The sequence below is a fragment of the Anas acuta genome, chromosome 28, assembly GCF_963932015.1.
Source record: "Anas acuta chromosome 28, bAnaAcu1.1, whole genome shotgun sequence".
NCBI classification, from domain to species: domain Eukaryota; kingdom Metazoa; phylum Chordata; class Aves; order Anseriformes; family Anatidae; genus Anas; species Anas acuta.
The window spans coordinates 1,556,259-1,571,688 of NC_089006.1; the positions used below are offsets into that span (position 1 = coordinate 1,556,259).

At 58.2% G+C, this 15,430-nt stretch overlaps 3 protein-coding genes across 4 annotated transcripts; all 3 read right to left on the reverse strand.

Annotated features, from left to right (window-relative positions):
- On the reverse strand, positions 1 to 1,030 carry BGLAP (bone gamma-carboxyglutamate protein). Of its 2 annotated transcripts, none has more exons than XM_068662613.1 (4): positions 875 to 1,030; positions 559 to 603; positions 373 to 439; positions 1 to 242 (listed from the first exon to the last, which is right to left on the reverse strand). In XM_068662613.1, the coding sequence occupies exons 1-4, from the start codon at positions 933 to 935 to the stop codon at positions 107 to 109; spliced, it is 309 nt and encodes a 102-aa protein (XP_068518714.1). In that variant the 5' UTR covers positions 936 to 1,030; the 3' UTR covers positions 1 to 106. The 2 variants fall into 2 exon arrangements, with proteins under 2 accessions (XP_068518714.1, XP_068518713.1); XM_068662612.1 differs by having other exon boundaries at positions 1 to 245; positions 875 to 1,023.
- An 889-nt stretch (positions 1,031 to 1,919) lies between these two features.
- PMF1 (polyamine modulated factor 1) lies at positions 1,920 to 5,080 on the reverse strand. The gene is made up of 5 exons (XM_068662611.1): positions 4,883 to 5,080; positions 4,682 to 4,787; positions 4,343 to 4,443; positions 3,636 to 3,831; positions 1,920 to 3,288 (listed from the first exon to the last, which is right to left on the reverse strand). The coding sequence occupies exons 1-5, from the start codon at positions 5,041 to 5,043 to the stop codon at positions 3,235 to 3,237; spliced, it is 618 nt and encodes a 205-aa protein (XP_068518712.1). The 5' UTR covers positions 5,044 to 5,080; the 3' UTR covers positions 1,920 to 3,234.
- Positions 5,081 to 6,239: 1,159 nt separating this feature from the next.
- On the reverse strand, positions 6,240 to 14,765 carry SLC25A44 (solute carrier family 25 member 44). The gene is made up of 5 exons (XM_068662904.1): positions 14,579 to 14,765; positions 11,489 to 11,598; positions 10,462 to 11,188; positions 8,761 to 8,888; positions 6,240 to 8,248 (listed from the first exon to the last, which is right to left on the reverse strand). The coding sequence occupies exons 3-5, from the start codon at positions 11,081 to 11,083 to the stop codon at positions 8,057 to 8,059; spliced, it is 942 nt and encodes a 313-aa protein (XP_068519005.1). The 5' UTR covers positions 11,084 to 11,188; positions 11,489 to 11,598; positions 14,579 to 14,765; the 3' UTR covers positions 6,240 to 8,056.
- Positions 14,766 to 15,430: the final 665 nt, after the last annotated feature.

A 15,430-nucleotide genomic window follows, 5' to 3' on the forward strand; every position in this document is an offset into this window, starting at 1 on the left:
CACGGTGTGAGCTTTTATTTCTTTCCACAATTAATGGAGGGGAGCATTAACGAAGGGTGGCCCGGGGCACGGCACCCAGGGGACCACGATGCCACCGGGGGGGGGGTTAAACGGGGCCGTAGAAGCGCCGGTAAGCCTCCTGGAAGCCGATGTGGTCGGCCAGCTCGTCGCAGTCGGGGTTCAGCTCGCACACCTCGCGCTTGGCCTCCAGCGGGTTCCAGGCGGGTGCAGCTCCCTGGACGCTGCTGGGGACGGATGGGGGCACTCAGAGAGGGTTGGGGAGGGGCAAAAAGGCACCCAGGGAAAGGACCTGGCAGCAGGGCCCCTCCCCAGAAATGGGATTTCATCACCTGGATGGGGAGCGAGGGTTACCTGTCGTAGACGTAATTCCTCTTGTGTCTCCGCGCCATCTCGGCGCTGGCACGTTTGGAGATGAAGGCTACGGGGACAGAGCAGGGGGTGAGGGAGGGCTGGGTCCTCCCCCACCCCGTCCCCGTCCCCATCCCCATCCCCAGGGTGTCAGGGCCGTGTCTGGCCACGGGCACCACGGGCACTCACCTTCGGAGCTGGGCGACTCGTCGGCGCTGACGGAGTGCTCGGGGGCTGCAGGGGAAGGGTTGAGGTGCTCAATGCCCCCCAATTTGCCCCCCCCCCCAGCTGCCCCCTCACCCTGCTCCCAGCCCAGTCCCCGCTCCGATCCCTCACCCAGACCCCCAAAAAAATAACAAAAGGATCCAGGCTCCTGATCCCTGTCCCTGCACCGCGCCACCCACCCCAAAGCTCACGAAACCTCTCCCCGAGCCCCTCTGCTCCCCCCAGCTCACGGCGTAGGTCCCCTCCCCGCAGCCCGGCACCCCCCTAAAATGCCCCATACCCCTGCGGCAGAGGCCGAGGGTCAGGAGGGCCAGCAGGAGCAGCAGGACGAGGGCCTTCATGGTGCCCGGCCGTGCAGCACCGCGCTCGCTGCAGCCCCCGGTCCCCACTCAGTTTTATAGGGCGCTGTCAAGGAGGGGCCCCGCAGCCCCACCAGGGCTATTTCCAGCGCATCCGCTGGGGCCGGGAGCTGCCAGCACAGGCGGCAATTGTGGTTTTGGGGTGAACTCAGTTCCCCTGCAAGCAGCCGGAGCCCGCAGGGAGGGAAACACGGCCCCGGGCCAGGAGAGAGCGGCCGGTGCCCAAGGCTGGTGCCTGCCTGGCAGCACTGAGTCTCCAACCCCTAATGGGACGGGAGATGGGGCACCGGGGGCAGATTCCTGGAGATTCCTTGCTGTGCTCCCCAATCTGGGCTCCCAGTGGGCTTGTGGATACGCTGGGAGCATTTCCTGACAAAATCCATGAGGGTTTCCCCTCGGCACACGGGGTGATTTTTGCCTGGGGACGACGCGTGCTCCAGCGGCAGCCGCTCGAGGTCAGCGGGGCCGCTCCCCACGCCAAGCCCCAGGAGGAGGCCAGCAGACAGCAGCAGCTGTCCCAGGCCACATCCTCTCCAGCACCTCGTAAAACCCCAAATCAGGGCTTTGGGAGGGCAAAAAGCGGCTGCTGGCACGGGGCAGGTACTGAGCGGTGGGAAAGGGGACAGCAGAAGCTGGAGAAGGGAACTCTCAGGTTCCTCCTTCCCTTTACTTCTTCTTCCCGACTCCTCGACATGAGCAGAGCTCAGAGCCTTCGGCCACCCCTGGCAGCTGGTTCAGGACTTGGAGCAGCGCGAGCTTCCTCGAGCTGCCCAGGACTTTCCCCTTTGGGATCCTGACCACTTCCCAGCCGCTCAGATCCTACAAATCCTGCCCTGTCCTGAAAAGCGGAACCGGAGGCTTTGGGGTGGAGGAGGAGAGAATTCCTGAAGCCAGAGCCTTTGACAAACAAACCCATAAAACTATAGAGTACGTGGGCCAAGGAAGCACAGCAGGAGCCAAGACCGGGGGGGGGGGAGAAAGCAACAGCCCCAATTTATTTAGATTATAATGCAGCGAGGGAAGGCTTGTTTATGACAAAAGGAAAATATGCCCAAGTCAGTCAATCACAGGCTGTAACGGCCTCTAATTGGAAACAGAGGCTTGTGCTTGCTGGAAATTGCTACCTTTGTTCTCAGAATTCCTGGTTCGACGCCGCACCAGGCAGCTTGCACCGACAGCCCCAGTGCAACACAGGCCAGGGGGCTGACAGGTGAGGACCCGCAGCTTTTGGCAGACCTGGCATCTGCTGGAAATGCTTGACTGAGCCCTGCCAGGCCCAATAAGGCTCCTCGTTATCTTCCCAGCCCTGATGAAGGACTTTCTCCTCCCTCTGAAGAGCAGCCTCACTTGTAGGGTTTCAGTACAGCCCTTGCAGGCAGCCTTCAGTTAAGTGCTTGCTCCTGTGGCTGGCAAATTTCAGACGGGATGGTGAAGAACCGCTCTGGGGGGTGTCACCAAACCCACCCGTGGCTTACAGATGCAAAAAATCAACAAGGAGGTTTCTTAGGGAAATATTCAGTCCCTTTACACGAGCCCACAAAGCCACAGTGGGGCCACGCTAAGCCCTGCTCAGCTCCACACCAACAAGGGACAGGTCCCTGCGTCCTCAAGAAGCGCCCTGCCCATGTACCATGCTCCTCTGTGGGTAGCAGAGCAGGGCTGGAAAACAGCTGGAAAAAAAGAATATTATGGCTACGAGGAACCTGATGGGATAAGGCAGATGCTGACGTCTTTTCTCAGGGGTCATGGGCAGAGTTGTTTAAAGAAGTGGGAACTGGACATGAACACCTACAAACGCAAGGCACAGGAGGAGCCTGATGTGGGCTCCTCACTCCTGAGCGCAGCACAACCACCCTCTGTGCTTTTTTTTTATGTATAAGGCACCGATTTTTATCTAATATGCACCTAAAATGCCTTTGAGGCCTCCAATTTGGCTTTAGCATGCCAGAATCACGCTCGTCGTAGTGCTAAGAAAGCGTGTGAGAGCTAAAGAAGTGTGGGGATGTACAGACACGCTCCGGCTATCAGACCTGGGGGCATACAAATTTGTCATCTGGTCCCAAACATCCTGATGTGATTTCATAGTTCTTCACAAACTTGGAGCAAATTGTGCGAGTCCAGCAACTTTCTGGTTCTACTGCAAGTTTCTTTCAGGTGAAGATGAACTCAAGTTTGCATGGTTTGTACGTGCCACACGGTGTCCCACGTCCCGAGGCATCGTCAGTGCTTCAGAGCTGAAGATAAAATTCCTAGGTGGAAGGTGCAGAATCTCTCTGCTTCCTCACTGGGGCTCCTTGAAGGTCATGATGAATTCTCGTTGCTCTTTACTAATCGCCTAGAAGGAAAAGAACCACCACCAACTTCAGCACAGTGCTTTTCTCCACAGTTTCCACTGTCCCCAGCACCTACAGAATACAACCCACCGATTTTAAACGTTTGCCCCCTGGAACATCCTACTCAGCACGCTCTGGGAGCGCCCAGGGAAAACCATCCAAGGCTTCCACTGAAAATTCTCAGGCCTTCCAGGCCAGCGTCAGCAGTTTTTGGCTCCTGGTGAGGCCTTTCATGAGCGAAGGGCTTAAATATAGTGCAGCCGTTTGCTAGTCAAACCACAGCACAGCATTTCTCTCAGGCTGATGCCAACAAGAAGAGGATTTTTAAATTATTATTATTTTTTTTTACCTGCCAGGCTTGTCTGCGAGTGTCTATCAGCTGCTGCAGCTTAGCAATCTGATCCCTCCCTGCAAGCACAGACTCTGCTAGCTTCCTATTTTCTTCCTCCTTCTCCTTCAGGACTTTCTGCAGGTACGACTTGTGCTTCAGGAGGTAGGGCACCACGGCGCTGCGAATGTCTTCTTCTGGGATCCCACTGGGCCGCCTGTGAAGGACCAGGACGTGAAGCCACCAGAGGGCCTCGATTCCCCTCAGCAATTAATCTCACACACTGTAAACGAAGTTGTGCTTTGCCAAAACGCATCAAATCAGCTCACCAAGCCCAGCAATTTACCTTCAGCACTGCCCAAGCCTGGATGGGCAGATATAACGGGATGTGCACCCGTGGTGTAGCCCCTTGTGGGGCACGTGAGGAGAGGGAATCCTCCCCAAAACTCTGCAGTGAGCTGAGGTGTGGAGGCAGGGGATGTAATTAACTTCCCCAAACACAGAAACAAGGAATCATTATGATGATTTTGATTAAAAGACCCAGCTTAGAGAAGCACAGACAGAGGAGTTTTCAGGTGTTTTAGGAACAATGACATTGCTGTTAAGGTCTGTGGGGTTTTGGAGGATCCCAAAAGCACCAGGCCTACAGAGCACATCAGCAGGGCCCGGACATCCCACGGAGCTGCCTGTGGGCTTCCCAAACCATCTTCCACCAAAATAGCTCTTACCAGGCGGGCTCTTTCCAGTCTTTTGCCTCCTCCACGATCTTATCCAGCGAGTTAAAAAGCTCCTCCAGGTTCCCCTCCTTCTTCACCTCCTGGATCTCCTCCTGGCAGGGAAGGCACCAGAGGGATTCAGTGGGGCATCACCCTGCTCACCTACCCCTGGTTCTCCTCAGGGGAAGGCTACAACCTTTCCTGAGGAAAATAAAGCCCGGCAGACCACCTGGGGGGGTTTCTAATTGCTTTTTTCCCCGATTTTAAGGCGTATTTGCCACCGAGCAGGGGGGGTTTCCACCTGGGGCTCGGAGCTCGCGTCCACCCCGGGATCCCCCTTCCCCTTTTCACCTTGATGGAAGCCTGCAGCTGGGCCACGAACTGGTCGTAAATGCTCCTGGTCAGCTCGGGCTGCAGCCTGTAGAAGCGGTGGTAGCAGCTGGCGAACCTCTGGTAGCTGCAGAGCCAAAAAGAAGGGGGGGGGGAACGGACCGGGCGTCAACCACCGGGGCGCGGAGCCTTCTTCTCCCCCCCCTTCCCCTTCATCCTCACCTCCCCGCCGCCACCAGTTTCTCCATGAAGGCGTCCACCACGGCTGCGAAGAGCTGCCCGCGGCCGAGGACCCCGGCCCCGAGCTCCTCGGGGCCGCCATCGGCTCCCGCCGCCGTCCCCTCAGCCCCGCCGCTTCCCGCCTCAGCCGCGGCCGCCGCCATTTTGCCGCGGCCCCGCCGCCATCAGCGCGCATGCGGCGGGCGCCAAAACCGCCCCCCCCCCCCCCCCCAACCCCCCCCCCTCGAGGCTCCCCTCAGGGACCGAAATTTGGGGAGGGGGCTGAGAGGGGGGGTGGTAGTGGAGGAATTGGGGACACTGGGGGATATGGGAGTGATGGGGGGACGGGGACACTGTGGGGACACGGGAGTAATGGGGGGCACGGGGGGAGGAGTGGGGGGGACATGGGAGTGACTGGGGGGGGACAGGGGGAGGAATGGGGGGCACGAGAGTGATAAGGGGACAGGGACACTGTGGGGACACACGGGGAGTGATGGGGGGACACTGGGAGAGACACAAAAGTGACTGGAGGGGACTGGGGGGGACACGGGAGTGACACAGGAGTGACTGGGGGGACACACGAGAGTGATGGGGGGACAGGGACACTGGGGGGGACACACCATGAGTGATGGGGAGACACGGGGGGGGACACAGGAGTGATGGGGAGACACAAGAGTGACTGGGGGGGGACACGGGAGGGACACAGAAGTGACTGAGGGGGACACACAGGAGTGACGGGGGTACAGGGACACTGGGGGGGGACACGAGAGTGACTGGGGGGACATGGGGAGGACACAGGCAGTGATGGGAGTACCTGGAGGGACACGGGGGGGTGCCCAGGGGGGGATACAGGGAGTGATGGGGGGCAGAGGGGACACGGGGAGGGGTGAGGACATGGTGGGGGGCACTGGGAGGGACTGGAGGGGACATGGGGAGTTGATGGGGGAGTGATTGGGAGATAAGGGGGGTGACAGGGGGACTGTGTGACTGGGCAGAGGGGGGGCACTGGGGGACACAAGGAGTGATTGGGGTGACACTGGAGGATGGGGAGGAGTGACTGGGAGGACATGGGAAGGGATGGGGGGGACAGGGGGAGGAACTGGGGGACTCTGGGACACCGAGCACCCACCCCAATCCCACCAGAGCAGCCAGGGTGCTTCAACCCGCATTTTTCTTTTTTTTTTTTTTTCCTGGCTTTTTTTGGCTTTGTGCAGGGTCACTGCCAGCGGCCTCTCGCTCGGGCTCTGCCAGGGAGGTTCCTCCTGGTGCTGCTTCAGAAGGCAAAGTGTGAAAAAAGAAGATGGACGCGTTGCTGTGGGGTGACGGGAACTGGCAGACCGACTCGCTTCAAGCCCAGGCATCAAGTTGAAGGTCTCAATTTTATTAGTCACCGAGAACTACTCCGGTTACGAGAGAAAAGATTGAGCTTGAGAGCATCTGCCTGCATTCGTGGGGGCTGCTGCTTCCCCTGACACCCCAAAATTCACCCCGCTGGTGCTGGGCAGAGGCTGGTTATTGGTTGGAATTGGCATCACCGCTGCCTGCGGATGAAAATGGGGCTACCACGAACTCACAACGCTTCCCTGAAATCCTGTGGTCCCACTTCTTCCAGCAGAACCAGCGGCCACAGAGCTGACTGCAAGGGAATCAAAGTAAAAACGCAACAGGAGAGCAGGCTGCAGGACAGCTCGGAGACATCCGTCACCTTACCGAGCGCTGCAGACAATTAGAAGGGGGATTAAGAGGTCTTTGATGACTCATCTGCAAGCCAATTAAGGAGTGCTGCGTCTCAGAGCCGGGTTCTGCCCTCTGACTCCAGCAGTCGCTGTCTGTGCGGGTTCCACCTGTGGCAGCTGAACTGCAGACGCTGGCATCGGGCACGAATCCCTCCCTGCCCGAGGTGAATCCCAAATACTGAGACCAGCAGGGTGAAATCCAACACCCCCTTCCCTCCTCCTCCTCCCCAAGCAGCAGCCTCTCGCTTCACCGTTCGGCTGCGGGTTTTTGCCGTGTCAGAAACACGCCACAGCTTCAGATTTTGATCCGGCAAGAGTGTGCAAAGAATCATCCCCGTCCTCCCCGAACAGGACCAGCAGGATTTCGGCTCAGGCTGTATTAGCAAACCATCGCTTCTCATTCAATATGAACATGCCAGTCAGGTTTGAACTGGATCAAAAGCCAGTGCAAGATTTCTCCTTCCCTACCTCCCATCCCGCTGCAGCTCACGTCAAGCTGGGCTCTCACCTCGGCTGCTGGCAGCAGAGCAAATCCGACGCTGCCGAGCTCTGCGCTGGTTTTCGCTTAAACTAACTACAGGAGGGAAGTGGCCTCAGCCACCCTGAACATGCAGCAGCGACACATTGAACAAGGCCACGGAACAACCACTCAGTCCCCCAGAAATCAGAGTAAGCTTCCCTGAAATAAAATAATAATAAAAAAAAATAATTAAATTAAATAACATTAAAAACACGGGTGTCAAAAATCGCCACCGACTAACCACAAACAGCCAACTCGACCCTCAACTCGCCCGTCAGCGAGGTTTGCTGCTTGAAGGATGAGAGACAGGAAACAGGTCCAAGAATATACAAAAAAAAAAAAAAAGGTATGTACAGATCTATTTAAAACGCGGGAAATCAGGTCGTTAAGTGGTTCCAGGTTACTCTCTTCTCACACCAAGAAAAGTGCGTGAGTGGGGAAAGTTTCTTGGCTAAGTTTTAGTCCTCCAGCGTCCCACGGGACAACTGCAATCAGCACACGACCCACCAGAGGGCTCTGCTGCAGTCTGCTTGGATTCCCCTGCTTGGAAGTTCGACAGAATTTAAAATAATTTAAGGAATTAAACCGGCTTTTTGCTTCAACCAGCAAGTCTTTCATTTAAAATAATAATAAAAAAAAAAAAAAAGGGAACCGAGAATTTGCCAGGATGCATTCACGCATCTGGCTGCTCTTGAAGGAACTGTCACAGGCGTGGCCAAAGGTCACATTTTGGGTGGTTTGGAGCAGAAAGAGCAGCAGAGCACCAAATTGCCATCCCATCTGAAGAGGTGAATTGCAGTTGCTCCTGCTTCTGCCTCGTACTGTGAAAACTCACTCCACGTTAGCTAGAGACAAAGCTTTCCACCGTGACAGTCCAGATGCAGAGGGTTCAAGGGCAGGTTTCTCTCCCACCCTCTGCCTCTACCAGTGTCTTGAATCCACCAGCTCCGGGCGGAGGCTCAGCTTCTTCAGGGTCTCGTAGCCCACCACGATGACGATGGTGGAAGGCGTGGCGGAGATGATGCGGGCAGAGAGGCCTTTGGTCAGGCCCCAGGGCCCTTCCTCTGCCATGAGCTGCTTGAAGGTGAGGATGATGGAGCTCTTGCCTTCCACCTGAAAATCAAAAGAGAGGTTCACCGAGGTGCTAGATTTCATCCTGAGCTGCCCTGGGGCTCTGCTCCAACTGAATTCTATGGTTCAGCTGCTCCAATAACCTTTATCTAGCATCCAGAACCCACAGGGGGACCAAAAAAAAAGAGCAGCAAGCCCTAAAGAGGCATCGGGAAGTTTCTTAGACCCGTTCCCTCCTTCTTTCCATCTGCCCCTTCCTCAAAAGGGCTGGGCCAACACCACAGCTCGAGTTTTGCTCAAACCAAGCCTGCTGGAGGCACCTCTCCTCTCCTGAAACACTCCAGGTTTGAAGGGGAGCTTTATTTCAACAAGCAGGTAGCGAAGCCACCCGAGCTGCCTCCTCCTAACACCAAATGCAAACGAAGCAGGGAGACGGCAGCACAAAACAGCCCACGGAAGGCGAGCAGCTCACCCGAAGCCACAGGGATCAAAGGGAGCAAACCCCACCCCGGCGTCACGCTGCTGCTGCTGCAGGGAGAGGGCAGCCAGCTTACCTGCACCCGAGCTCTGATCACATCCATGGGGTTGGTGAGCGTGGAAGCGGTGGCAGCCGCGAGCGGCCCCGAGATGGCTTGCAGGAGGAGGTGGGGACAGTCCTTAGGAGTCAGGCTGGAAAGCTGCTCTGAGGACAGGAGAGAGAATAAGGATTCAGAGAGAAGCAGCTGCTTATCGGTTCCTTTATTACACGTGCTAATTTAGCCCGATTTACAGTGGGCAGAGCTCCTGATTCACCTCCTGCCACCTCTCCTTCCTCGGCACATCCACCCGGTGCTTTCCAAACCACCAAGGAAGTTGGCAGAGTGCAGGGAGTGAGCCTGCGAGCACCCCAGCGGCTCAGCCTTCCAGCAGCCTTTGATCAGCTCTCAGGCCTGCTGGGCAAAGCTCAGGGGTCCCCAAAACACAGCAGGGAAACAGCCCCCCCCGCACCTTTAAAAGGCAGGGGGGAAGCCTTTAGACAAGGCTGGCAGAGCTTCGTGGATCCACAAAGCAGACGCTGCTACCCGCAAATCACCCGAGAAATATCAAGCTGAAATCCTGCTGTGGGATCTCCCCGAAGGAAATTGCCACAAGCTGCTCGTCCCGGGAATTTCCTCAGCCTGCCCCGAACTACCTGGCACACAGGATGTGACTCTCCTCCCTCTCACACTTTTATTAGCTAAATTTGCATAGGACAGAGGCCAGAAGTCCCAGCTGTTGTTTGTTTGGGTTTTTTTTTGATTGTTTGGTGGCTGTGCCTAGCTGGAAGAGAGGAGGAGAGGAGGAAGCTGCTCCATTTATGACCCCGAACACCTGATCCGAACCGCAGCCAGCTGTGTACTTTGAGCCCTGAGGAAAGTTCAGTGCCCGCTGCTGCTGGCAGCCAAAACCTGCACTCTGCCCAGGGACCGAGCACGGGAAAAGCAGCTGAAGCAGGGTTTTGCTGTTAAAAACTGCTGCCACTGTCAGCGAAAGCCTCACACAGCGGGATCTGAGCCTGCCTCTACCGTCACTTTTAGGCAGCTCACTGCACGACAGACCTCAAGGATTACTGAGCACGGGGAACGTTACCTGGCCGGGTTCCTTCAGCATTTGGGAACTGCCCAAGTGTTACCAGAGCTGAGCTGGAGAGGGAACAGCGTTAAGGATATCCCAAGATTTCTATCACCACGCTTGGTGCCAGTTTGAAACCCAAGGAAACCAGAGCACGATGTACACCCTAACCACAGCTGACCGGCCTTTGTTTCTGCCTATCCCTTGGTTTCGTTCTGGAATTTCAAGCCCTGGAAGTCTTTTTGCCATACACAAGGCTCCTGAGTCCACGTGAACTGCCACACAAATGGCACGGTGACTTCAGAACTCTGCCTGGTGCCAGCCAACGGCCTTCCTCACCTCCATGCACACAGCCAGAATTATTTGGGGTTAGCAGGAGGCAAAAGCAGCCACATCGAGCCCTTCTCGCCCACAGCCTTCTTGTTTTAAAGTCCTTTAGCACTCAGACCTGTTCTTTACCTGCATTAAAACAAAGGCTGCTCTGCCAGGCTTCCACCTGCAGGATTCATTTCAACCAGACCCAGCTCTTTGTTCTCACCAGCTTCTGCTCCCACCCCAAATCCATCAGAGAAAGCAAATCAGGCTGGTCCCACAGCTTCAGAGGCGACCTAAAGGCCTTCAGGGCCTGCTGGGATAAGACCTGCTCAAAGCCAGCCCTCACTTACCAGCATAGAAGTGGTAGAAGGGCCACCAGACCGCGCTGTTGGGAATATAGGTGAGCAGAGAGGCCACGTAGCCCCTGTAGAACCCCCGAAAACCGTCAGCCTTGAAGATCTGCACGATGATGTCCTTGGTTTGGCCAAAAACCAGCATTCGCTTGCCATCCGGGTTCTGCACCTTGAACCTGCCCATGCTTTCCCCTTTCCTCTGCATCATGAGGTGCTGGGAGATGACATCGATGGGCACGGTGATGCTCTGGGCCACCAGGGAGGCCGAGCCCCCGGCCACCAACGATTTGACGGCGTTGTTGTTGTTGTAGCGGGCCACGTACTTGCGAGTCAGCTCGTAGGTCGTCACGTAGCACTGCCCGGAGATCAGGGTGAAAGTGTTGACCAAAAAACCCCGGTAAAGCCCGGCCGTCCCTTCTGTCCGCAGGATTTTCACGAAGGCATCGAAGGTCCCGTTGTAGAGGCTTTTGCCCTTCTGGACCTGCAGCCGCGTCCGGATGAGCGTGAAAGGGTAAACGCTCACCCGGATCATCATGGTCATGCAAATCCCGAAGACGTAGAATTTCCTTTTGTCCAGGTGCTCCCACTCGATGATGGGGATGTTGCGTTTGTCCTCCATGGCTCCCTGGAGAGGGGCAGCCCCAGATTGACCTCGGAAGTTCGGGATGGGTCCGGGTCCAGCTCCTTTATCTCGGGCACCTCTCAAGCTCGGACGTGCTGGCACCTGAAAAAAAAACAAAAAACAACACAGAGACACTTTCAGAGGACTGCTAAGAACTGGAATGAGCTTAAACAGCCTCCACCACCCAACTTCACTGATTTTGGAGTTCCCAAAGAGCCCGTGGATGAACCATTCTGCTGGGGAAACCCCAGGAAGGAGGACCTGGAAGCGTGGCAGAGCGATTTGTCGCCCTAACGGCGCTCTGTGCACGCAGCAGAGCTCACTCTGCTCCGGATTGCTCTGCCCCAAAGATTTGGAAAGCAGCTTGGAGAGGGAGGGCGCTGCTCCAGCAGCGAGCACTACCTTTGAACGAGCACTCGGGGATACGGCTCGGCAAGCAAAGCAGCTTCTGCCCGCTCATTCCGGGTTTGTGATGCTCAGGATGGCAGGATGCCACTTGTGGGTTCCGGGCTCTGTAAGAAAACAACCAAAATAAAATAAAAACAAGAAGTGAGAGGCTGTGAAGCCCCTGCTTGCGTTCCCAGGTTCCCTGCATGAAACAGAAAATCACACACAGGTTTCTTGCATGTCCTAAAGCCGGAGGGAGACACGAGGCAGCGAAGTGGGGGTCACGAAAGGAGGAGCAACAACAGGAGGAAAAGGCTTAGACCCCGAGTTACGCAGAGCATCCACGTCGACGACAAGATCCTGAAAAGAAAGGGCTGAAAATCGCTGCCCAGGGATCTCTTTTCACTTCTCAGCATCCCAGGAGCTGAGGGATTAGGAGGGGAGCACCGGGTTCAGCCTCCTCGAGCAGCCCCCACACCCCTTCCCCAGGCCAAGGCTCGGGGCAGTTCCTCCCCTCCCCATTTTGCTCTCATTTGATGCCAAAAAAAAAAACAAAAAACCTCCCTGAGAGGACAGAACCTGCACACAGCCGATGCTCACTGACCACAAAAGGGCTTTCCTTTATAGAAAGCCCCCCCTAATTTATTTTTTTTGTGTGTTTTAATTTCTAGGAATCACGCAGGCTTCGCGAGGAGAGCTCCACCACTCAAGATCTGGTCAGAAAGGCGAGACCCAAACCAGCTGTCATTCACCTCTGGCACGGAGAGGAAGCGAAGATGACGAAATTACGCCTGGCTGCCAACAAAATATTTACCTCGTGCCAGGAAAGCGCGCGGCCATGCGGGCTGCTGATGGGCAGGGAGTTAAAAATACCCCAGGAGAGCGGGGAAAATGCTCTTGTACCTACCCGACAGAGAGCCACAGGCCATCCTTAGTCAACTGGCTCGATAAATAACACACAACAAACACCACGGCTTGTCTAAGCCAGAGGTGCACGGCTTTCACTCTAATTAAACCCTCACCGCTTCGTTAAGGCGTAATTAGCCAGCAGAGAGCTTCCTGCGCAGGAGCTGTCTGCAAAGAACCTGGAAAAACGTGGTTCTGTTCCCATCAGGAGCCCCGCCGGCTTCAGGCTTTATTTAAAAACAATTTAAAGCTTGGCCACAACGCAGCTGCCCGGCGAAACCTCACGCGGGGTTGTGGCCACGCTCCGAATTCCTCCTCCACCCCAAACCCGACCTCGCAGAGCTCCCCACGTGGAAGCTGCACCCATGAGGAGAAATCCTCAGGAGGGAATTAACTAAAACCAACCTCGCTGTTTTTTGGCATTCTCTCCACGTACGGCAGCGCTCGGCGTTTGGCACCCGAGCCAGAACTTCCCCGGGGAGCTTATTAAATCCCCATTTCCATGCGGGATCTAAATTAGAGGGGTGATGTCACCCAAAAAGCACCGAATTGCTCCCACCAGGAGCTGAGAAGGGAAGGAACGCCTGAAACCACCAGCGACGTCCCCGTTCGATGGCCACGGGCAGATCCTTGCTCTGCTGAGAGCTTTGCTCGTGGCAACGCTCCTGCGGCAGCCAAAAAGTTCCAGTTTTGGGGCTGAATTCGGCCAGGCGGAGAGAAAAGGAACCTCTACATCTCCAAGGGGCTGAACCTTGGTGCTGGAAACGAAACCCAAGGTCCCGTCTGCACCTCAAACCCAGCCCGACCCTTACCAGGGTCCCCCCTCGCGCCCCGTTTGTCCCCTTCTTGGTGCTGCCCCCTCAAATCCGCCCCCCCCAAACCCTTCCTGCTCCATCCGGGGCTGAATTTGAGTCTTTGGCAGGCAGAGACGGGCCCTTTGTGTGCCTCCCTGGCCGCCTCCTGCTCCGCATACCAACGCCTCTGCCAGGAGGGCTGGGAGCCGGCCAGGGACGGGCGAGCCGCCGCCGCCTCCCGCAAAATCCTGGGGGGGGGGGTTTCTTCACCCCGACAGCTCGGGAGCAAATAAATCCTGAAATATGAAATTTATCCCTCTGGGATGAACCCGGCCGACGCAGGCAGTTCGTTTTATAAAGCTGGGAAATCTCCCTTCTTAAATTCCCCCCCCGGGGAGTCTCACAAGCCCCCGGAGGGGCGCGGATGAGGCTGAGGGGCTCCTGTGCAGGAGCCCCCCCGGGGCCACGCTGCCTCCTCGGTGGTGTCGTGGGGAGGAGGAGAAAGGGGGGGGCAGCCGAAATCTGGAGCTGCTCCGAGAGGCGGCGAACGGCACAGGGCCCGCTCAAGGTCACGGTGGGGTCAGGAGTGGCTGTGTCCCCCCCCCCCGTGTCCCCCCCTGGCTCTGCGGCCTCCATCCCCTCGCAGCCTCCCCCCCGGTGGCTCCGCCCCGGCCTCTCTCTGCGGCCTCCTCAGCTCCCCTCCGGCCTCCTCAGCTCCCCTCCGAGCATCCCTGCATCCAGCCCCCCCCCCAGACCCCTCTACATCGCGCCCCCTCCCACCAAGGTGGGTCCTGTGACTCTGAGACCCCAGCCCCCCCCCCCCAAATCCCAGCCTCCGACCTCTCCCCAGGGTTCCCCCGGCCTCCAGCCTCCCCCTAACAACCCCAGCTCCCCGCCAGCCTCCAGCACCCCCCAATCCCCCCAGCCTCCCCCCAAGCCCCCAACCCCCACCCCCGACCTCCAGACTCTTCTCCAGCCCCTCCCCAACCCCCCCCAGCCTCTTCCTCAGCCTCCGGCCTCCCCCCCAGCCCCTCCCCAATTCCCCTTTCCCCCCAGCCTCTTCCTCAGCCTCCAGCCTCCCCCCAACCCCCAAAGCCTCCATCATCCCCCAACCCCCCCCCAACCTCCATCCCCCTCAGCCTCCCCCCCGCCCCCCCACCCCTCCCCACCTCCCCCCAGCCTCCTCCTCACCCTCCCCCAGCCCCTCCAGAGCCCCCCCCTTCCTCCCAGCCTCCCCCCACCCCTTCCTCAACCTTCACCCCCCCCAACCTCCCCCCTCGGCCTCCAACCTCCTCCCAACCCCCCTCAGCCTCCAGCCTCCCCCCCCCGGAGCCTCCATCCCCCCCCCACCCCCTCAAAACCCCCTCAGAACCCCCCTCAGAGCCCCCCCCGGAGCCTCCCTCACCTCAAGCCGGTGGCCGGGACGCCCCCGCCCGGCCCGGCCCCGCCGCCGGCCGCCCCCGCCGCCCCATGGCCGCTTCCCCTCGGCTCCCGCCCGCCGGAAGTGAGCGGCGGCGGCGGCGGCAGCGCGTCGGGCCCCGCGAGCCGCTCGAGCAATCAGCGCCCGCCCGCCGCCGCCATCTTGGAGAAGGGCTGAAGCCACGCCGGAAGTGGGCCCCTCAGCGCGCTTCCGGCCGTAACCGACATGGCGGCTGTGCCCGGGGGAAGGGGAGAGGGCGGAAGGGGAGCGCGCATGCGCAGAGGGATAGTGCCTTCAAGGGGCAGCGCCAATAGTTCCTCTTAAACGGGCAACGGCTCTTAAAGGGGCAACGCCAAATAAGTCCTCTTAAAGGGGCAGCGTCAAATAATTCCTCTTAAAGGGGCAGCGCCAAATAATTCCTCTTAAAGGGCCAGCGCCCCACCCCGCCTGGCAGCGAGGAGTGCAGACGTCGCCCCCCCAACCTCACCCACCCCCCCCCGCACGCACCCGTGCCCACCCCCCCCCGGTCCCGAGCTGCCCTGGAGCCAGCCGAACAAAATTGGTGCCTTTTGGGGTTTTTAATACAAAAACGAAGCTGTACAAAGTGCAGGGGGATTTGCAGAAATAAGGCAAAACGCGGCCGAGCGAGCAGCACGGGGGGGGGGGGGGGGGGGCAGCAGAAGGAAAATTGGGGGGCCCCAGGGCGAGGCTGGGGGCACCGTGGCTGGGGGGGGGGCCAGGACAACACCGCCACCCCCCCCCAGCCCCGTCCCCGGCCTCCCCGTCCCCATCCCCACCCCATCCTCACCCCTTCCCCATCCCCGCGTCCCCCCCTTG